The following is a 23,903-nucleotide window of genomic DNA, read 5'->3' as shown; positions in this document are numbered from 1 at the left end:
GGCGAGTCCACCTGGGAGGAGACCCTGGGGAAGACCCAGGACACGCTGGCGCGACTATATCGCCCAGCTGGCCTGGGAGCGCCTCGGAATCCCCCTTGGAGAGCTGGTGGAAGTGGCTGGGGAAAGGGAGGTCTGGGCCTCATTGCTTAGGATGCTGCCCCTGCGACCCGAACCCCAGAGAAGCGGAAGATGATGGATGGATGGATGGATGGATGGATGGATGGATGGATGGATGGATGGATGGATGGATGGATGGATGGATGGATGGTAAACGATTCATGTAAAACATATGTAATGTCTTCAGACGTCATGTTCAACGTAGAGAGCCAAAAATATTCATGTTCTCCAGCTTGAGCTTAGTGCTGACATGTTAACAGAAACCCAGTACGGGTGGTAGCAGAAATAAGCGTTTCATTTTTTTATTTTTTAACATTTTTGGACTGAATGGAAGACTTAGCTGTAATAGTCATGGTTCACTGTCCTAACTTCAGCCTAAAGCCTAAACCTGAGCCTAAATTTACCTTCACCCTATCGATAACCTAAGCCTAATCTTTAATCCATGATCAATAATTTGAGATTTTCCTGATAGTTTGTTATTATTATTGTTATTAAAAATGTCACATTGACTTCAGGTCTTTGTCTGGTCCTGGTCCTGGTCCTAATTATCACTTGGGCAACCTCAAGGTGGAAACGGGGGAGATGTCCTCTCCACTTTTTGATCTGACAAGTGACAGTTTTGCTGAAAGGTTGTTAAAAAAATATAACGCGCTTGCAAAAGAGCTGATAGATATCAATTATTACATAAGCCAGCTGTTAATTACAGGTTTGAAAATGTATTAAACCCAAAATATACTGTTGTTTTGCTTATTTATAGTCAGTAATGACAAAAAGAAAGAAGCACTAGCCTGCCTTAACACTACTGTACTGTACTGTGATCGTTTGCTGACCTATACCATAAATGTTATTAATGGTCTTTCTTAATTATCACCATATTTTTCATTTTCAAAACTATTCATAGAAATTCAGACTAGACAAAGACTTTTAATGACCACATGCCATTGTAATACACAATATTCAGTATTTCTATGCTGAAAATCTGTATCTAATATTGTCTATGATGGTTATACTTGTTTTTATTGCCTAATAAAGCTGAGACATAGGTCTGATACGTGTAACTGTTTGCATTGAATTTTATTACCACATGTAACCTTTAGCCTCCTGTTGTTGGTCCCCTCAATCCATCAGACCAAATCTTGCACCCCTGACAATTAAACCGCCTAAAAATAACCTGGCTCTTTTAGCGCTGACACTGATTCATATTCTCCTCCAGAAAAGCTGAATAATTAACAATCCACAAATGATGTGCCAAGTGTGATCAAGTGTGCTAATATGTTATCACCCAAAGTGTGTCTTGTAGGTCCACTCCTATTGTCCAGAAAGCAAAATCAGGACACGGTAGAGTGGGAAAAAAAAAAAAACTGCCGACAGCTTCCTGAACTTGGATCATCAATAATGTAAAGCGCATCAGCGTGTGTCCCGCTGGGAGGTTATATTGCCCTGCTCGGAGTCTCGCTAATGCTGGGGGAGAAGCTGCACTGGGCTGTCTGAGGCCACTTAGAGTCTAGCAGGGGGCCTGGAGTTCTATAGCTAGACATTGCTGGACACTGCTGGACACTGCTCGAGGCTGAAGGGCGTGATATTTACTCGTGTGGAAGAAAAGAGGACATACATACATGAGTGAATCAGTACAAGTGTGGGACAAACCAGCAGTCCGTTCAGTTCTGCCTATTGCTTTTTGAGTCAGTCTCTCTCTCTCTCTCTCTCTCTCTCTCTCTCTCTCTCTCTCTCACGCTCTCTCTCTCTCTCACTCTGCGAGCTGGAACAGGAGAAGGCGGGCAGTCCAGTAAGGAGACTAATCACTGGGGCTCATAAGGAGGGGGCCAGTGGAGAGGCTGTCCGCCACTGCTGTATGCCTGACCATACAGCTGCTCTTTGTCCTCTCTCTCTCTCTCTCTCTCTGTCTTTATCTCTCTCTCTCTCTCTCTCCCTCTCTCTCTCTCTGTCTTTATCTCTCTCTGTCTCTCTGGCTCTCTCTCTCACTCGTCTGTCAGTCTGTTGACTCTCACCATGGAACCCAACAGCCCCAAGAAGATCCAGTTCGCCGTCCCGCTCTTCCAGAGCCATTTGGACCCTCAGGCAGCAGAACATGTGAGTAAAGAGAGACAGATGCATAAAAGTGTGTGTGATTTTGGGGGGAGGCTCTTGTCACTGATGAGGCTAATGCATGCTGGGGGTCCCTCTGAGACTGAGCTTAGTTCTGTCCAGATTTCTACCAAATCAGTTTTGAGGCTCGTTAGAGTTGCTGTGGCCATCAGTCTTCGGTCTTCTTGGTACTAAAAGCTACTAATATCATTGTGGACACAAAGCAAATGGGCTGCTTGTTTACGTGGCTGGTGAACACTTTCGGAGAAGCCTTGCTGGGTCACGATGACTTGCGGGGACTCTATAAGCGCTCGTGTTGGCCTTGTTTTAATCTGTTTGATCGCTGCTTTTGTGCAAAGTGCCTTGCAGGCTGATTAGAGTTATAGCCCTTTTTCAACCGTAGCCAATCGCAGATGATTGCTTTTATGATTTTGGACTGATTTCTCTTTTGTTCTATTTGGCTGATTTATAATATTCCCTAATCAAAAGTCCGACAGTAAAACAGGGCACAGAGGGTTCTTTGAGCAAAGAACCACTTGGGGTTCCCTAAAGAGTCGTGTTTGAAAAGAGGATTTGTGAGTGTGAAGAACCTTTCCAATACCTAACTTACCTTTACGTAATATGAAGGTTATTTATCAAGAACCTCTCTCTAGAACCTCTATTTACCAACAACCTCTACTGAGAACCTTCATATTATGCGGGCGTTTTTCAAACTTTGCGGTCCTTCACACTCACACATCTCATTTATATTCTGTTGAAAGGTTCTTTAGGGAACCCAAAACAAGGTTCACACAAAGGACATTTGGGTGATATGTAGAAGAATTTTATTAAAGTACTTTGAAGAACCGTATACGCCAATTTCTCTGCTATAGAGAAGAGCCATTTAACCATGCAAAGAGATATCAAGGTTCCACCTATAACCATTGCCTTTAGCTAAGAACCCATACTGAACTCCTGTTGATAAGAAGGTTGAGAAATGTGCTTGTTGTGGAGAACTCTGTGGAGTGAGGCCACTGAAGAACCACATTTGGTTCAAGAAAGAACCTGGTTAAAGAACCTTCACACAATGTAAAAGTCCTTCAGTTTAAGGGTTCTTCCTAGAACTTTTTTTCTTATGTGGAGGTTCTTCCAGCTTTAAGGTTCTTCATACTCACACATCCCAGTTACATTCCATTGAAAGGTTCTTTAAGGAACCAAAAAGTGGTTCACACAAAGAACCCTTTTTGGCACCTTTGTTTTTGAAGAGTATAGAGGAACCCTTTAAAGAACCATATAAAATGAATGTTCTGTCATAGAGAAGAACCTTTTAAACAAGCAAAGAGCCATCAAGGTTCCATATGTAACCATTGCCTTTGCGTAGGAACCCATACTGAACTCCTGTTGATAAGAAGGTAGAGAAATGTGCTTGTTGTGGAGAACTCTGTGGAGTGAGGCCACTGAAGAACCACATTTGGTTCAGTAAAGAACCCTGTTTGAAAAAGAGATGTGAGTGTTAACCTTTTAAAGTCATAAAGAACTTTGTATAATGTAAAAGTCCTTCAGTTCAAGGCTTATTCCATGGAACCTTTACATTATGTGGAGGTTCTTTAAACTTTAAGGGTTTAAGGGTTAAGGCTTTAAGGACCAGCCCGTCTGGCACCAACAACCACGCCACGTTCAAAGCCCCTTAAATCCCCTTTCTTCCCCGTTCTGATGCTCGGTCTGCACTTCAGCAAGTCGTCTTGACCACCTCTACAGGCCTAAATGTGCTGAGTTGGAGCCGTGTGATTGGCTGATTAGCTGTTTGTGTTAACAAGTACCTAATAAAGTGGCCAGTGAGTATATATTGTTCTACATAACCATTGCCTTTACCAAAGAACCTGTGAAGACCCCCTTCTTATAAGGGTGTAGAGAAGTGGCAAAGCATTTTATATTGAAGGAGGTTCTTTGGAGCAATGCCATTGAAGAACCACTTTTGGTTCCTTTTATTGATGGTTCTTTAAAGAACCACTTCTGTAAATGAGATATGTGAGCATCAAATCAAATCAAATCAAATCAGATTTATTTGTATAGCGCTTTTTACAACGGATGTTGTCACAAAGCAGCTTTACAGGATTTCAGAAAAGACAAAGTTTCCACAGGACTGTAAGAATGTACAGAATGTACAGAAACCCCCCAGTGGGCAAGCCGGAGGCAACAAGATTATCCTTATAATGTAAAGCAGAGGTCACTCATAGGCAGACCGCGGTCCGAGAAGCTGTCCTATGCGGACCTGGACCTAGAACCGATAAACCATTGAGAATTATTTAATTTCGATGGGGTGGTCGTCTATTAAGTGACACCCCACAGGGGAGGGACGAGGAGAGAAACAGCAGTCAGAGAAGAAAGTGAGTCAGGGAAGTTATTCAACATGTCGTGCTCTAAAAAGAGAAAACTGACAGTAAATATTGTTGAAATCTGACTGAACTGGACTTTACTTGGTCTGATATTCAGCTGTCGACTGTATAAGATGTTGATATTCCTACTCGGCTACTTCAGTAAACAGTATATGCCGCTGAATCACGATGTACGTTAAACGTTATGCTGTTCTGGACGTTTGCTTGAGGAAAGTTTCTCTGGACCTTGTTGAATTTTAATTAAAGTCCCCTGATGAGAAGGGTGTTTACTAATTAGTGTTTTCTTTTAGGACCATGCACTCAAGCCAGGAACCCTTTAGAGAACTGTTTATAATATAATATAATATAATATAATATAATATAATATAATATAATATAATATAATATAATATATAAAAGCCCAAACAGCACTGCAATCTTTTCCTTTCTTTTCCATTCCATTTTTCTGTAGTAGGAAAATCATTAAAGGCAGTGTCCTTTGCTGGTTTGAGCAGATTGCTGGTGTTATGTTACAGCTATCAGTGATATACGCTCCAGTCTTTAGTACAGAGGCTCTTCAGAACAAGAGCTGCTGCTGCTGCTGCTGACTGAGTAATAATAGTAACGTATTGGGCCGATTTTATGATGAGGCCGGTTCAGCCAATTGGACGTGGCCTTGCTTGTGCTGACTTAGTGCTCCATTAGAAGAGGCAGCGTCAGATCTATACCTTCCAAAAGCCTCGTTTAGAAATGGACAGCCCTGAGCACCGCAGGCGGAGAGGAAAAACAACGGCAGCGCGATTAGAGCTCAGCGGACAGCGCAGGAAAGCAATGATGGTGATGCACAGTTTGTCGTACTGATTCAGACAGAGGTGGGAGGGTGCAGTTTAAAAAAAAGCCTGAGATAGCTCATGTTTTTTAGAGCCACAAGGATCTTGTCGACGTATTGAGCCTTCAGGCTTCGACTGTACCGTTGTGTAATTCAAGAACATCCAAAAAAATGCTTCTGTGTAGGTGTTTATCAGGCTCAGAATCGAGAATCATGAGCATGAACATCAAAATATGTGTTCTATCCCTGAGAACCTGCATCCCGTTTAGTATCTCCCTCAGACTAACTGCACATACGGAATGTGAACAGCAGCACATTTCATAGTTTTATTCCTTAATTTATTACTGTACATTGGAATAGTGCAATACTAGTGCATAATGTGTATATGTGCACATTTAAATTCTATAAAGGGGCTACGCACCTAAGATTTCCACTCACTTTCCATCTGTGTAAATGTGATGTGGCAATAAACTTCATTTGATTTGTCAGGATTTGTCTGCACATTATTCAGCGATGCATCTTTTCATTAAAATGTCAATAAAAATGCATCACAGCTTAATGTATGTGCATGAATAAAGATATAAGTCGTATTGTACAACAGTGAGTTCCGGCCACGCAAGCTGATTGGTTGAGAAGTGTTCTAACCCGCTGTTATTTCACTGTAACATTACGGGTTTTTCACAAACACTGTATCACTCCGCTGAGACGCCGGCGCTAAGAAACGACTTTGACAGCTGTAGGAAACGTTTGAACGTATGTCATTATGATATATAATACTTCAAAATAGGGGGGCATTATAATGACCTTGTACCCGTCATAATAAGCCTTATCAAAACAGTATCTGGCTACTTTATTAAGCAATAACTTGAGTGAATCAGGCATTTTTATTTGTTAGACATCATGATCTTAATATTTAGCTGTGCACTGGTTCTAGAACGTATCACTCCGCTGAGACGCCGTTGCTAAGCAACGACTTTGACAGCTTTAGGAAACATTTGAACGTTTCTACTTCTTACTTTGCCACAAACAGAAAACGGACGCTGTTAAGATCACATCTGACCGACAGCCGATTTGGTCCGACTCTGAAGACGAGACGACGCTAAATTCCCAAACTGTCGTCACCGCTGAGCAGCTTTTCAGTGGCAGCTGTGACAGAAGAACAGCTGAACAACCTGGAATCAGCCAGAAATGAACCCAACACCATTCGCCAGACGTGTCTGATCTTCAGAGTCGGACCAAATCAGCCTGAGCCGTAAAACTGACCTAATAAAAACTGAAAAGCTGCTCAGTGGTGACGACAGTTTGGGAATTTAGTGTAAAGAGCTGGAGAACGAACTGCCGGCTGAGCAGCGAGTGGGCGGAGCTCGTCACTCTGATGTAGCAGCGAGCTGCTCGTTAAGGAGCTCTAATTAGGAGGAAGGAACTGAACATTAAAACATATTAAAGCCGCGTTCACGGCCAGTTTATTCATTTCTTACTGTATTTATTTAACTGCTGTATTAAAGCAGTAGAGACACTCGAGGAGGGAGTTATCACTATAACATCACGGCTGTGATGATCTACGGCCACCAGATCACAGCCGGGATGTTATTTAAAGACAACACTCCCTCTCGGGCTCTACTGCTTAAGTAGCATCTAGTTATATGTATTAATAGACGCAAACTGTGGCTATTAGAGCCAGATCGTCAGTTTGGGCTGTAAACCAAGAACAGGTACACCTCTGTGACAATGCTAGCGCCCCTATGGGATTCTAGTAATATGTTAGTCCTAACCCTAATCCTAACAGCAATTCTGCGTGAAAAAGACATTCCATATGTTTTATCTGAAGGTTGAAACAAACGTCAGCATATCTTTTACCTTGAATGTCATTTTTACAATTTTACAGTGACCCTTTCAGTATGCACAGTCTATGATGTATCTAGAACTTCCAGAGGACCTAGATTGATGCTTTTTTCCTCATAAAATTAGCACCACCAGTTGAAAATCAAAACATAATTGGCTCCACTGTCAGCTCTACTTATGTTTGGTAGCCAATCTATTGTGCTAGGCCTTCTCTTCAGCTCCTGAAGTCCTAATCAATAGGAGAGCTCATTTGGTTTTATCCATCTAGATACAACAGGAAAGAATTTTGATTGGATAGTTTTCCGTCAAACATTTTTATGATTTTAACTTTTTTATTTCCAGTCAAGGCCTAGAAGTCTGTGTGGGTTCCACATCATTATGACATGATTATGATATAGAGGAAAAGTGGATAATACTTCAAAATAGGGGGGCATTATAATGCCCTTATAATAGTCATAATAAACCTTATCAAGACAGTATCTGGAAAATAACTTTCTACTTTATTACTACTTTATTAAGCACTAACTGGAGTGAATTAAGCATTTTCCAAGCATTTTTGTTTCCAAGCATTCACGGTTCCTCCAATAACAGATAACCAGTGATCTCTAAATAAAGAACAACTGAGCCTCCGTTTTAAAGTCAACATTTCTAGTTAACGTGTACGGCAGAGGCTTTATTACTATGAATGCTTATTAACAGAGCACTACACTCTTAGAAAAGATGGTTCTTTAGGGGTTCTTTAGTAAAGAAAATGTTTTTATCTAAAACCGTGAACACTCAAAGAACCTTTTCTGTAATTAAAGGGTTTTGTGCGTTATTATCTCGTTCTTCAGATTGAAGGAGAATGTGTCCTGTGTGGTCTGTGTCTGAAAAGGGTTCTTTATAGCTCCAAAAAGGGTTCTTCTGTTTCTGTGATTTGAAGCTTGTGAGAATAGAAGAACCCTTCTAAAAAAGGTTCTATATAGAACTGTATACAACACATTCTCCATTAATCTGCAGAACGTGTTCACAATGCAAAGCATCCTTTATTCACGCAAAGGGTTCTTTGTGCATTCATGTTTTTTTTTTTATTAAAGAACCATTGAAGAACCACCTTTTTAAGTGTGTGGTCAATGCCTAATCTGTAAGATTATATCTCAGGTTGCTGCAGTGAAGAACTAACTGGATGTCTTGATTATCAGTAAATGATGAGGAAAAGACTTTGATGTATAATATTTAAATACTAATGCTTTAAACTGCTTAATCCAGCCTAATAAAGTACGAATTAATAGCCTGTTAATTAACAGCTCCTTGGCTTGATGAGGCTTAATAAGAGAATTATAGGGGCAGTGTCACATTCCCCTGTACTTTGTTACCAAAAAGTGCCTAGTGCAAGAACCACAACTGGTTTTTATAATGTTAACAGAGACATTTTCAAAGTTTCTTCATAATTAAATGGTCCAGATGTAAATGAACTCAGAGTGCTTTGGTGTGAAATGCTCCATTCTAGAGAAACTGGCTCTCAGCGGTGGTGATAGGAACCAAACATCTGAAGAGCTGAATGCCTTTGAAAGCTCCCTCAGAGTAAATGAATTACATAAAATGGTTATGAATATGCTGCCATGCTGTTTTATGACAGTGTTGAGATTAAATTATGGCCCAAAACCACGTTTTTAAAGCTCATTCATGGCAGGGAGGAACATGAAGGGAGTTGTTAGGCAAAATATCCCCAAATAAAAACTTTTGTCCTGATTAATATTCCATATAAACACTCAGAAGACTTGTGTAGGTTCGCTGGTGGTTCTGGGTAGTAAATAAAGTGTCTATATCTGTGTTGTTGTCATGGCGACCCCTGGTTCCCATCACCACCACTGTAAAGACGTCTGAACCATTGCACACCAAACCCACTCTGAATGAGTCTGTTTACATATTAAACACTGAGTTACACAGAAATTTAGAAAAATCAGTGGAATTCCCATTTAATATCAGCTCCTGTTAATCCTCTGAGTCTCTGTCTCTCTCTCTCTCTCTCTCTCTCTCTCTCTCTCTCTGTACTCCACAGATACGCAAGCGGAGGCCCACTCCAGCAACCCTAGTCATCTATAATGACCCCAGCGCTTCAGGTAACATTATGGCCCAGTTGCAACAGACTCACTCACACAGGCATACAAGCAGACGCTTATCTTTGAAGTGTGGACACAGAGGGGGTTGGTTCTAGCCAGAGTCTGTGGGGTCAGGGCTGACAAAACACAAAAAACACACAGTGCTCCCTCTAACCCAGTAGGGTATTAGTCCATTAGCCCCGTGACCCATTAGGCCCGTTTATCTAAAACCTTCGTAATAATTACCTTTCCTTTTTTGGAAATGAATGAATGAATTAAGCTCAATGGCTCTCTTTTCAGAGAAGGCTTTCATGTCATTGCTGCACATAACAGGTCGTGATTGTTTCGACTTGGAAGCACATGCCTCTACTCTGTCCATTTCAGTCCAGCACCACATTCAGCTTATCACATAGCAGGTTCCCTCTTCAAAAAACCTTATAAGAGTCCTCATAAGATACAGACGAAGTTAAAGATGAAGGTGAAGATTAATATGTATGTCTCAGAAGAAAACCTTGTATCTCTGCAATGGTAACTTTAAAGGTAAAGGACAAAAAATTACGCTGAGTGTAAATATATATATATGTATGTATTCTGAGCTCATCCTGGATGACCAAGCTCCTTAAGTACAGTGTAGCCGCCACCCTGAGAAGAAAGCTCATTTCCGCTGCTTGTATTAGTGATCTCATTCTTTTGGTCATTAACCACAGCTCATGACCACAGGTGAGGGTCAGGATGTAGACCGACTGGTAAACAGAGAGCTTCGCCTCATGGCTCAGCTCCCTCTTCACCACTACAGTCCGGTACAGTGACCGCATTACTGCTGCCGCCTGTCCCAGCCTGTGGCCGAGCTCACCATCCCTCTTCCCATCACTCGTGAACAAGATTCCGAGATACTTAAACTCCTCCACCTGGGACCTTACACCCTGCTTGGAGTGGGCCATCCTTTTCCAGGCTAACTATGTTACATTTCAAAGCTAAAACAAGAAATAGTTTCAACAGTATATAAAACATTTAAGGACACCAACATCTGAGGAGAGCTTCTGAATAGTGCGATGGAATAAGCGTTCAGCCCCACCAGGAGGTTGTGAGTTTGAACCCCAGTGATGTTGTAGGTGTCTGCACCTGGGAGCCCAAGAGGATGGAAAAGCGTGGTGGGAATGGCTTATGGAAAAAGTCCCAGCTAATGGGGGAAATTGAGTCAAACGCTTGTGTTTTATATTGTTTACCTCATAGAGGTGCAGAACTGAAATATGAGAGACAGAGAACGTCTGACTGATCTAAGAAGCTTGAATTGTGACAAACTCTAATGTCCTCAAGTTGAGTTGCCTCGAGAAACGCAGTTTGATTACGCAATCCGTTTAATTTACTTATATTTTCAGCTGACTTTCATTTTTAACAGTGTGTTGTGTGCACTTAGAAATGATGGTTCTCCAAGGGTTGTATAGTAAAGAAAATGGTTCTGTGGAACCGTGAACACCCCAAAAACCATTTGCATGATTATAGGGTTCTTCGCATCATGCACGTGTTCTTCAGATGGATAGAGTGATGTAAATGGTTCTATACAGAACAAATAACCATTTAATCTTGCAAATCATGTTCATGGTTCTATATAGAATCATATTCTTTATTAAAGAACCCTTGAAGAACCATCTTTTTTAAGTGCGTGAACATGGCGACCCCTGGTTCCTATCATCACCACTGTGAAGAAATCAGTCAGTAAGTTTCTCTGCAGTGAATCATTTCACATTAAGGCTCCTTGAAGTGCTTTGTTTGCATCTCAGTTATGAAGATATTTTCCTGTTAAATAATCTCTAAAGGACTTGATTATGTGGTTCCTGACACTGGACAAAGTGCTGTTATCTATAAACACGGACTAAAGTGCATCACATAGCTAAAAACGGTATCTGTGGCCAACTTTCATGTTAATTGTAAAAGGAAATGCAACACATTTATATCTAAAACCCACAGGGTTCAGAGTCGGATGCGGCGCTTGGACCTTGAGAGGAATATCATCACCTTTATCAGTCTCCTTCAGTCAGTGATGAGTTGTTTTGTCTGGGGTCTGGGACGAAGGGTGAAGCGAGGCGAGGTCAGTGCGGGTTTCAGGGACGGTGGTCTAGTTGTGAGCTCTGGCCAGGGCTAAAAATTTCAGCTCTAGTGTCACTTGTCATGCGGGTACCCAGTCATAGGCCGATGTTTCTGTGTGACGTGTGGAGGCAGACGATCTTCAAAGCAGCCTGAAACAATGACACACCCACAGAAAACTAAAAGGAAGTGGTGTCGTACTAACCAGCTTCAAACAGTTGTAAAGAAAACCGTTTAAGGACATTCATGTTTTTCAATCTACGCAGTTTTGTGTAAAAAAACAGGAAGTTCCAGCCACGCAAGCTGATTGGTTGAGAGGCGGTCTGAACGTGTTGATATTTAGCTGTAACATCACAGATTTTTCGTGAACACTGTGTCACTCCTCTGAGACGCTGTTGCTAAGCAACAACTTTGAGAGCTGTAGGAGACGCTCAAGCCATTTGAACGTTTTCACTACTTACTTTGCCACAAACAGAAAACGGACACTGTTAAGATCCCATTTGACCGATTCTGACTCTGAAGACGAGACGACACAAAATTCCTAAACTGTCAGTCGGTCTGTGTGGAGCTGGAGAACGAACTGCCGGCTGAGCAGCGAGTGGGCGGAGCTCGTTACTCTGACGTAGCAACAAGCTGCTCGTTAAGGAGCTATAATTAGGAGGAAGGAACTGAACATTAAGACATATTAAAGCCGCGTTCACGGCCAGTTTATTCATTTCTTACTGTATTTATTTAAGTATTAAGAGACCCTTATTAGTCCCACAATGGGGAAATTTCAACTCTGCATTTAACCCATCAGTGAAGTGAAACACCACATGCCCGGAGCAGTGGGCAGCCCTATCCACAGCGCCCGGGGAGCAGTTGGGGGTTAGGTGTCTTGCTCAAGGACACCTCAGTCATGTGCTGTCGGCTCTGGGGATCGAACCAGTGACCTTCCAGTCATGAGGCTGGTTCCCTAACCTCCAGCCCACGACTGCCCCCAGTTAGCTGCTGTATTAAAGCAGTAGAGACACTCGAGGAATGTGTTATCACCAATAACATCACGGCTGTGATGATCCACGGCCACCAGATCACAGCCGGGATGTTATTTCATGATAATACACCACCTCTCGGGTTCTAATGCTTTAAATACAGAGCCCTGCTGGTGATACCCCATATAAATAAAAAGAAATGCGAGGCCACAACTTAGTAAGGTATGGGAACAAGATCCTAATCCATGACCACGACTTAGTAAGGAGTGGGAATGAGATAATTAAGCCTTGACCACAGCTTAGGCATGATCTCATACCCATGACTTATTAAGTTACTAAGGCCATGACTTAGTCATTTCGTTCCCACAACTTACTAAGTCATGGCCGTGCATTAGGGTCTCGTTCCCATGCGTTCATACATTCGTAACCTGTGTATCTAATCACACAGATTATAAACAGTGCACAGAAGTAGCGAATCAGAACTGATAAAATCCCAGTAGCTGTGGTTAATTTAGCGCTCAGTCGAGGTCAGATGCTCCGTGTCTCTGTGGAGGGTGGGGGGGGGGGGGGGGGGGGGTTGTAGCACAGGTCAATACCTAAATAAACAGCCTCCCTATTGCATCACTGTGTGGAGCTGGCAGAATCAAGCAGAGTGTCAGAGAGCTTCACTCCATCAACCAGAACACAACGAGGCTTTATTCCCTCTCACTGCTCTACAGCTCACTCAGAGGAGCTGATGAATGGGAAAAAATCAGTGGTTTGGCTTCAGTGAAAGGAGAGGGAAGCCTGCAGTCTCGGGCTCAGCTGTTCCAGTGGTCAGAGCGCAGTGATTCGTTTGCAAAGTGGACAGAGGGACAGATGTGTGTGTATGTATGTGAGAAGGTGCCGTGTGAAATGTGCCTTGATGTGGGTGTAATATGTGTCTCAAATTAGAGTGCAAATTACAAGATATTCCTCTGTACCGGGACCTGTTTGTGAATAAAACAGTGTCTAAGTTTACACGAAAAGATTTTCTCTAATCCGGTTGAACACAATCCGATTATAGATCAAGACTTAGGTGTTTGTATCTCACTCTACTCAACAATCTGATGGAAAACCTCTGTTTATATGCTCACTGCAACTAATCAGATCCAACTTAATGCGCAAGTGTAGAGAATCACTTAGTGTCGAAGTTACCATGACAACCAGCATCACGTGAGTCCAGTCAGAGTGAGATGAGCAGCAGTGAGCAGTGATTGTGTTTTTAACTGCTTTAAAATGATGTCAGACTCAGGAAAATGTCCTTCACACGTCCTTATTAAAGAAGGCCGAGAGGAAGACGTCGTGCTCTGAGACACATAAGCTGGACGTCCGTCCCACCGCCGTCTTTTAAAGATCAGAGCATGAACTTCGTCTCCTCTGCTCCAGTTTCTGCTCCGCCGTGTTGAACGGTATAAACTCTCACTGTGACGCGACGCTCATGCAGAATGGACTTAAACTTTCCGATAGGGAATGTAATCGGATACAGACGTTTACACAGATATTATTCTTCTATTTAATGGATTATTTACAGGATTGCCCACCTCGATCAGTCAGATAGAAACTGTATTCCGAATGGCCTCAACCAGACTAGCTTATTCTGATTGAGGTGTTTACATGGATGTATTGTATTCTGATTTTGCTATTAGGAGGATTATTAATGGATTACTAGGCTGCATGTAAACGTGGCTACTGAGGGTTTTCTCCAAGCCATTCTTCTGACACCATATTATTGGTTAATATCATTTTTCCCAACGTCTGGTGCATGGTAATGTCATCAGGAATTCTGAAGATGTTTTAGTGGTGAAAATGATGTGAAGAATAATTCTTAAAATGACCAGGGAATGTGGATTAAGGTTCATCTTTTCATCAGCCCACAGAACCACATACTATCTAATTAAGGTTCTGGGTTCTAAAGGCACAGCGAGACATTAAAACAAATCTAGTCACTAAACTATATCTAATATTTCTCAATATGAGACAGTTGTACCATTTTCAATCTCTAGACCTTTTGCGTCTGTATTTTTCTTCTTTTTATTATTATTATTATTATTATAGACATTTTTGTAGGTGCTAAACTGTGCCATGTGGTAGTTCCTTACTTATGGTGCTTAACAACAGTCTAATGACAGTCTATGCGTTACTGTTATAGCAGCCAATGATTATCACACGTTTCCATACTGACTGCGTGAAGTGCATGATGCCCTGAGTTTCATGCGTCACTGTGAGAGACACAGGAAGGTGAAATACTGTTATTGTGTTGGTAAATATTCTTTCATCATGTGTTGGTGGTCCGGGTCTGAGTGAGACGCAGACGTCTAGCCGCTATGACCACTGCCATTGTTAAAAGTCTCCCAACAACACGCTTTTGAGACACTGACTCTACTTTACGTCTGGTTTTAAAAAAGTGACAAAACATTCCACACAAAGCTGCTGGCAGGAACGTCAGTAAACTGAGGGAAACGTGCAATCAGCTGCTTTTCTACACATGCTCCACACGGCTTTTGGACAGACGGCTGCAAAAACTAATGAGAGACTTATGAAATCACTTTAAATGCAGTCAAAATATATGATATGTTTTTTTTATTTTATTTGTGTTTGTTAATTATCTAATTAATGTGTCTGGTTTTACTATTAGATCATTTAGCTTACTTGGAGCATTAGGTGCATTATCTGTTGAAAAAAAGTTTTCAAAAGCTAAATTGTCTGCAACTTTCTGCATTATGTCTCAAAAAAAGCAAAATGATTTGCATTATTTCTTAAGAAAGCAGTGTTAAGCATTACATGTTCAAAAAGGCAAAATTATCTGTATTATTTCTTGAAAAAAACTAAATTATCTGTATTGTTTCTTGAAAAAAACTAAATTATCTGTATTGTTTCTTGAAAAAAACTAAATTATCTGTATTATTTCTTGAAAAAAAGTAAATTATCTGTATTATTTCTTGAAAAAAAAGTAAATTATCTGTATTATATTGTGAAAAATTCAAAATGATCTGCACTATAAGATACTATAAGATAGTAAAATGATGTGTACAGTTTCTTGAATAAAGCCCACGTATCTGTTTTTTCTTGATAAAAGCTAAATAATCAGTATTATTTCTTGAAAATAGCAAAAGTATCAGAACTGTTTCTTTCAAAATGGAAAATTGTCTTTAAAATTGTCATTACTTCTTAAAACTGCGGCCAACAGAATTAGACCCATTCAATAGATACAATTACTTTAAACGGTAAAGTAAAAGAATAAGTCAGAAAAGTCTATAATAGTGTTAAATGAATCTTGAAATGAAATTGTATTTCATTTTAATTGAATTCAATTTATTTTGACTAGACATAAGATGACTTCACTTGCCGTGTATATTCTATTCTTGTTGCAGTGATTGTGTGGTATTTGTGCTTGAGGGGTTTAGTGTTTGTGGCCTTGAATGTATGTTGGTCAGAGTTCAGCCGTAGCACTGACATTTCAACAAAGGTCAACAGTGAATTATCTAAGAGGCTGTTTTTAGAGTAATCTCGTTACACAACATCAGTGGCTGAACTCTACTGACCCCTGATCTGTGGACTGTAGTGGTGGCGTCTTGTTCCCAGGAGCTCTGTGTGTCAAATGTAGATGTACAGTCAGAGGGTTGAAGAGAAAAGCAGGAGATCATTAAATGAGATCAGTTCACTTGCTAAGATTTTGTGGAGATGTGGAGATCTGGCAGCTATCTTTCAGAAATTGTTGTTTAAAGCTCTTTTTTCCTTTGAGTGTTGTCTCCACAGCAGGAAGGTGTGATGAGTGGCCTTAATCACAAGCTTGGACCTTTAAAAGCAGTTCTTTCACTGCGAAATATGATATTTTGGCGAGTAAAAACATTTAAAATCTAGTCAATGTATATAATATTTCTCTTTATGAGGTTGTTTTAAGAATATTATAGTATTTAACCTATTCTAGATGTTTCTTTTGCTGGGTTTGAGTAAGTTTTTTTTGCTTCTTTTGGCAGGTATTTTTGCTTTTTTCAGGAATTATTTCACAAAACGTAAAATATCAATAGAATTTGACACGTTCAGTAAATAAAATGACTTAAAACAGGTAAGAAACATCCATATTTAAGCAGTAAAGCCCGAGAGGGAGTGTTAATGTGAAATAACATCCCGGCTGTGATCTGGTGGCCGTAGATCATCACAGCCGTGATGTTATAGTGATAACTCCCTCCTCGAGTGTCTCTACTGCTTTAATACAGCAGCTAAATAAATACAGTAAGAAATGAATAAACTGGCCATGAAACGCGGCGTTTAATATGTTTTAATGTTCAGTTCCTTCCTCCTAATTATAGCTCCTTAACGAGCAGCTTGATGCTACGTCAGAGTAACGAGCTCCGCCCACTCGCTGCTCAGCCGGCAGTTCGTTCTCCAGCTCCTTACACTAAATTCCCAAACTGTCGTCACCACTGAGCAGCTTTTCAGTCGGCAGCTGTGACAGAAGAACAGCTGAACAACCTGGAATCAGCCAGAAATGAACCCAACACCATTCGCCAAACGTGCCTGATCTTCAGAGTCGGACCAAATCAGACTGAGCCGTAAAACTGAGCCAATATCAGGTTCAGCTCAGTTTGGTCAGTTTGTCCAGATCAGTATTAATGTTGTTTTGTTCCAGCCGGTCTGTAAAGCTTCTTACAGCCCGTTTAGTTTGGCGAATGGTGTTGGGTTCATTTCTGGCTGATTCCAGGTTGTTCAGCTGTTCTTCTGTCACAGCTGCCGACTGAAAAGCTGCTCAGTGGTGACGACAGTTTGGGAATTTAGCGTCGTCTCGTCTTCAGAGTCGGACCAAATCGGCTGCCGGTCAGATGTGGTCTTAACAGCGTCCGTTTTCTGTTTGTGGCAAAGTAAGAAGTAAAAACGTTCAGATGGCTCGAGCGTCTCCTACAGCTGTCAGAGCCGTCGCTTAGCAACAGTGTCTCAGTGGAGCGATACAGTGTTTGTGAAATTGTGACGTTACGGTAAAATAACAGCACGATTAGAACGCTTCTCCACCAATCAGCTCGCATGGCCGGAACTCACTGTTATATAACAACAAGTATGATATCGTCCCCTTGGAGCTGTGAGGTTCTATCTGATGTTTTTGTCAGAATCCAGTTATTCACATATTTTCATTCTGTGACAACCTCTTAACATCAGGTGAGGTGGTTTTTTATTTATTTATTTATTTTTTAGTTTTATGTATTTTTGGTTCTGTCTCCAAAGTCAAACTCTAACTTAGTCCTATAGGGTTCCATATTTGAGCCAATCAGCACTTTGAATACACTCAGCCATGCTCCTCCCCCCAAACTTCAGTTATAACATAACTACATTGAAAGATGTTAGAAAATTTCTGTCTTGAATGAAATAGTGGACATTTGAATTGATGGAGTCTTAATTACAATATAAACATCACCTTCATTCATCCGTCTTTTCTTTTTCTTCTTTCTTCCAAAATAAGACATTTTGGCTCATTAGAGTCACATTTCTGATGTAAAACAAAAGCTCATACTGACCTGCTACACTGACTCACTGGGGCAGTTTATTACTGGTTTCTGTCTAACTTAAGGACACTTAAACTAATGGTTCCTACCAAAAATTGACCTCTGCACTGGACAATATATTTAACACGGACCTTTATACTTACTCTGCAATGCTCTTTTGAATCAGAAATTGATGATTCGTCCTAAAACAAGAAATCAAAGTCCTAAAAAAAATTTATAAAACAAATAAATGTCATAAAATGTCATAGAAAGCATCAAATTTAACTTTGACACATATAGACACTCTGGTAAAACACTAATTATACATTTTAAGGTAACACTTTATTTGAAGGCTATCTACATAAGGGCTTCATAACACATTCATAAGCACTGAATAATGTGTTTATGAAGCACTACTTGAACATTTATTAAGTGCTTATGTCAGTTCTCGCAACCTGACATAAGATGTTTTATGAAATAAATGACATTGTACTGACATAATATGAATAAACGTTAAACATATTTACAGCACTAAACATTTAAAACCCCATACAGAACTGTTTATGTCAGCATTCTTAAGACGACATTGTATTGATATCAGGTGAAATATGCCTGGAAACCACCCCCTCTTCCCTCCATGGTGTGGATTAGATGATTGATGCAATTTTATATCTATAGAACCGACATAAGCCCTTAATAAATGTTCAAGTAGTGCTTCATAAACACATTATTCAGTGCTTATGAATGCGTCATGAAGCCCTTATGTAGGTAGCCTTCAAATAAAGTGTTACCCATTTTAAAATAAATTACAAGTATAAACTCTTTGCGTTCCTTGAAAATCATTGCTTCTTTTCACAATTTGCCAGATAAAACCTTATAACTCCGATCAGAAAGTGGGTTCTAGGAATGGGAAGGTTTCGCATTTGACCTGTTCCAAAAGTCTCATTTACAAATTTGGCAGGATTTTGATATTGTACATTTATTCAGGGTGTCTGTCAATTCCTGTGTGAAAGAGGCGTGTTCCACATTTTACTGTTTGGGATGCAAAAAGTTTGAAGCTCAGTATCTCAAAACTGCTCAGAGCACAGAAAGAAGCTTATAATTCTAAAGGCACATTAAAGTGAGAAATATTAGAAATCACTGTTGTTGGAAGAAAGCCTCGTATGTCCATTTTTGTTGTTTTTTAGTTTTTTGCACAATCTGAAAATGCCTGAAGGCTTTTACATTGTGTGTAAATTTCATGATGAATGGACCAAAAGAAACGGCCCAAAATGACTTGGAAAAAAGTCCGGTTCCATTGACTTCCATTGAAAGTAAAGTAGGTTTTTTCCTTCTCCTGTAAAGTTACCATTTTGGGGATACAAGTGTTTAGTCCAACAGCAGCGATATGTTAACTGGATGTTAGATGTTTTTACTTATTCAGATGTGCTCAGGTTTATTAGCAAAGGCAAACAGGGAGATATTCTGTTTAATATGTGGAGTTATTGTGGACCAACAATGGAGATATGCTCATTTGTATTCAGAGCACTTTCAAAAGCGAAGTGTTTGCAAAGTGTGCAGGGATGTACTGCATGTCAAGCCACAGCTCAGTGAATCAATGGCAAAAGCAAGGCGGCTGAGGTTTATTAGCTGTTGTGTCCTCATAAACAGTGCAATCAGCATGACTGCATATAGGCTGGAGATACAGAAAAGCTTTTGTTTTCTATTGTGTCTGTGAAAAATGCCTCATCCTCCCAAAGGTTGGGCTGAATTTTGGTCTGAAGCTGATGCCGATCGTGTCCACTCGCTTTTCAGTGGTCCATCTGGGCCACAAAGCGACTCGGTGCAAATCTTCTGGGTGTCAATTAAAACGTCCCGCTGAAGCCAGCTAGCGCCGCCGTCTATCTGTCAGCGGACAGGCGCTGGTTCAGAACCAGGGCTTTGCTGTCAGCATGACTGCAGGAAAAAGCTCCAGTTTTCCTTTCTGCTTCTGTCTCTCTTGACTGGAGGAGGTGTTTATTTCTGCCAGCCGTTTCTCGCAGTAATTACTGCCAGTGGGACTTTTCTCCACACGCACAAAGCGCTCGAAAATTTCACTCCATTGCTGGAGAGGACGAGTCTTTTCACACCTGCTTTGTTACAGCTCAGCGTCAAACATACTGGCCGAGAACCCTGCTGTCCATATGCTCCTCATGGCTACATCTAGTACATTCAGTACTGTGCCAAAGTCAGAGACCAAGTTCTATTTTATTTGCAGTCAAAACAGCCATGAAGTACAACTCCTTCAGTTTTAAGGAGCATTTCATCTCAAACTGCTCTGAATGTCCAGTCGTCAAATTTCCTCACTACTAAATATTCCACAGTCGACTGACAGTGGGATTATAACAAAGTGGAAGCGATTGGGAACGACAGCAGCTCAGCCACGAAGTGGTTGGCCACGTAAAATAACAGAGCGGTCAGCGGATGCTGAGGGGCATAGTGCGCAGAGGTCACCAACTTTCTGCAGAGTCAATCACTACAGACCTCCAAACTTCATGTGGCCTTCAGATCAGCTCAAGAACAGCGTAGAGAGCTTCATGGAATGGGTTTCCATGGCCGAGCAGCTGCATCCAAGCCTTACATCACCAAGCGCAATGCAAAGCGTGGAATGCAGTGGAGTAAAGCGCCGCCACTGGACTCTAGAGCAGTGGAGACGTGTTCTCTGGAGTGACCAATCACGCTTCTCCGTCTGGCTGATAGACGAGTCTGGGTTTGGCGGTTGCCAGGAGACGGTACTTGTCTGACTGCATTGTGCTGAGTGTAAAGTTTGGTGGAGGGGGGATCATGGTGTGGGGTTGTTTTTCAGGAGTTGGGCTCGGCCCCTTAGTTCCAGTGAAAGGAACTCTTAAAGCTTCAGCACCAAGAGATTCTGGACAATTTCATGCTCCCAACTTTGTGGGAACAGTTTGGGGACGGCCCCTTCCTGTTCCAACATGACTGCACACCAGTGCACAAAGCAGGTCCATAAAGACACGGATGAGCCAGTTTGGTGTGGGAGAACTTGACTGGCCTGCACAGAGTCCTGACCTCAACCCCATAGAACACCTTTGGGATGAATTAGAGCGGAGACTGTGAGCCAGGCCTTCTCGTCCAACATCAGTGTCTGACCTCACAAATGTGCTTCTGGAAGAACGGTCAACAATTCCCATAAACACACTCCTAACCCTTGTGGAAAGCCTTCCCAGAAGAGTTGAAGCTGTTATAGCTGCAAAGGGTGGGCCGACATCATATTAAACCCTATGGATTAAGAATGGGATGTCACTCAAAGGGATCACACTGTGAGGCAGACGAGCGAATACTTTTGGAAATACAGTGAGCATTTACAAGGCATCTACAGTGGACCACCCAAATAAAGTGCTACCATAAATTGATTTGAGATTTCTTGTGCTAAAGAATTACTGACGAACTGTAATGGAGCTGTTGAGAGGTCAGTTTTACACCTCTAACAGAACTCCTCCCTGAAAAGTCTCACTTATACACGTTTTTTCATATAAACATTATCATGTGTGTGACCCACATGCGTCAAAGAGTAGCATGTATATGATCCACATGCGTCATGAACAACAAAAACACCATTGTTTAAACACTCACTTTCAGTAAGTTCTCCACTTTGCCTGAATTGTCTCATTTCCCCGCTGTCCATGTCTTCCCATCTGTTTTTGTGAGTCAGTCATTGCTGATGCCTGATTTACTCCTATACAGTGAAGTGAGCACTCCCATGACCACTTATCTGATCTTGAAGCTCATCTGAAAGCGGCGCAGATATGAACTGAGAAGATCCCGTTTGGTCTTAGTCGTGGAAAAATCACATCTGTGTTGTATTTTGTGCCACTTTTTTTGTGCCATGCTGTAACACGAGCACAGCTCCAGTCTGAGCCGTGTTTATTTTCTGTTATAAGGGTGTGAATTGGAACGGAGTCATGGTTGGCTGCTTGTTGCATTGCAGTTTGTATGTAGTGTGCTTTTCTTAAAAAGGGAAAGAGAGATGAAAATATAATGAATAATTAAATACACAAATCTGAATACATTGTTGCTGCTGGAACAAAAACCTTGCATCCTTATTTTTGTCATATTTTACTTTTTTTTTTTTTACAGAATTTTAAAATGCCAGCTGCCATTTATAATGTATCACATTATATATATATATATATATATATATATATATATCTATATATATATATATATATATATGTATATATATATAGCCCCCTTTCATCCTGTTCTTCAATGGTCAGGACCCCCACAGAGCAGGTACTATTCGGGTGGTGGGTCATTCTCAGCACTGCAGCTGCAGTAACACCTACATGGTGGTGGATGTGCTAGTGTGTGTTGGTGCTTGAGTTTTTAAACACTGTGTCCACTCACTGTCCACTCTATTAGACACTTCTACCTCGTCGGTCCACCTTGTAGTTGTAAAGTCAGAGATGACAGCTCATCTGCTGCTGCACAGTTTGTGTTGGTCATCCTCTAGTCCTTCATCAGTGGTCACAGGATGCTGCCCACAGGACGCTGCTGGCTGGATGTTTTTGGTTGGTGGACTATTCTCAGTCCAGCAGCGACACTGATGTGTTTAAAAACTCCTGGTTCTGATCCACTCAGACCAGCACAACACACACTAACACACCACCACCACATCAGTGTCACTGCAGTGCTGAGAATGACCCACCACCCAAACAGTACCTGCTCTCTGGGGGTCCTGTGGGGTCCTGACCACTGATGAAAATGGAGAAAGGGGGAAGCAAAGCATGCAGATGTTTATTTATGCAAATATTTGTCTATTTATGTATTTTTTGTTGTTCTTCATAAGCCAGTAGCTTTGGCCACACATAGGACAAAACATATGTTTAATAGCAAAAGTAAAATAGCGAACAAACCCAGGCAATCAATCTCATAGTCATACAGCCGACAGACATCCAGACTAAAAGACGGACTTCCAGACAAACACTATCCGACAGAGAGACAAGCCTGTAGAACACATGAGCATCAGCCCTGCGATGGGCTGTGGATGCAGCTCCAGTGTGAACGCTGTTTATTTTCTCTGTTGTACTGGAGCAGAGTGGACGGAGTGGTGGCTGGCTGCTTGTTGTGGAGTTGTGGTTTGTATGGTGTGTGCCTGCTTGGTTCTGTGACTTGTTTTGGCTGCCATCATAGAGCTGTGAGTGGGAGAGCAAACGCACAGAGCAGCATTCACATCACAGGCTGTTCTTTGTGCGTCTGGCATTTCTCTGCGATGGCAGAAGCGTGCCGCTGGTGCTTTATAAAGGAACCTTTCTGAAGGTCCGTAAACGTGCGTCACATGATCGCCGCCGCCCCTCGGAAAGCTGGGCAGCCCAGCTCTGTTCTCTGAGAGCCTGAAGCTCTGAGATTTGGAGGTTTTCTCTAGGGCTTGGGTTGGCTTCTTCCAGAAGGCCAGATGGCAGCTTTGGAGGCTTTGGAGTGTTCAGTAATAACTCCAGTAACCCCCACCTGGGAGGGTAATGGCTCCATCCTGTGTGCTGGAGGCGCTGAAGTCATGGAAGCTAACGTGAACTTTACTGGGTTCTCCATGTTCCTCTGTCTAACTTTATTACTCCAGATATGAGCTCATTACAGAGAAAGAGCTTCAGCCTGAGGGGAGAGAGGGAGGGAGGGAGAGAGGGAGGGAGGGATGGAGTGGATGAGTGAGTTAGTGAGTGAGTGAGAAGAAAGAGCATGAGAAGAATGAAAGGGTGAGTGAATTATTGATCAAGTGAAGTGAGGGAGTAAGTGTTTGAATGAATGGTCGAGCAGAGAAATGAGTGAGTGAGTGAATGAGTGAGTAAGTGAGTGAGTGAATAAATGATTGAGTCTGTGAGTGAGAGAACTGATAATTGAGTAGATGAATGAGTGAGGAATAGATGGGTGAATGAGTAAGTAAGTAAATGAATTGATAATTGAGTAGATGAACGAGTGAAGAATAAATGAGTAACTAAGTGAATTGATAATGCAGTAGATGAATGAGTGAGGAATAAATGAGTAAATGAGTAAATGAATTGATAATTGAGTAG

At 41.5% G+C, this 23,903-nt stretch overlaps 1 protein-coding gene across 4 annotated transcripts in view; it reads left to right on the top strand.

The window, feature by feature from the left end:
* The first annotated feature begins 1,861 nt into the window (after positions 1 to 1,861).
* The window catches only part of ppp1r1c (protein phosphatase 1, regulatory (inhibitor) subunit 1C), a 56,419-nt gene continuing 34,377 nt past the window's right edge, over positions 1,862 to 23,903 (top strand). Inside the window, exons 1-2 of one of the 4 annotated variants that reach the window (XM_017724658.2) lie at positions 1,862 to 2,208; positions 9,269 to 9,329. In XM_017724658.2, the coding sequence (XP_017580147.1) occupies positions 2,128 to 2,208; positions 9,269 to 9,329 (142 nt within the window). In that variant the 5' untranslated portion in view covers positions 1,862 to 2,127. The remainder of the gene's footprint in view (positions 2,209 to 9,268; positions 9,330 to 23,903) is intronic. The other 3 variants (XM_017724659.2, XM_017724660.2, XM_037539652.1) reach the window with 3 other exon arrangements.

The sequence above is a fragment of the Pygocentrus nattereri genome, chromosome 6 (assembly GCF_015220715.1).
Source record: "Pygocentrus nattereri isolate fPygNat1 chromosome 6, fPygNat1.pri, whole genome shotgun sequence".
In the NCBI taxonomy this organism is placed as follows: Eukaryota; Metazoa; Chordata; class Actinopteri; order Characiformes; family Serrasalmidae; genus Pygocentrus; species Pygocentrus nattereri.
This window is presented reverse-complemented; position numbering and strand designations above follow the sequence as displayed.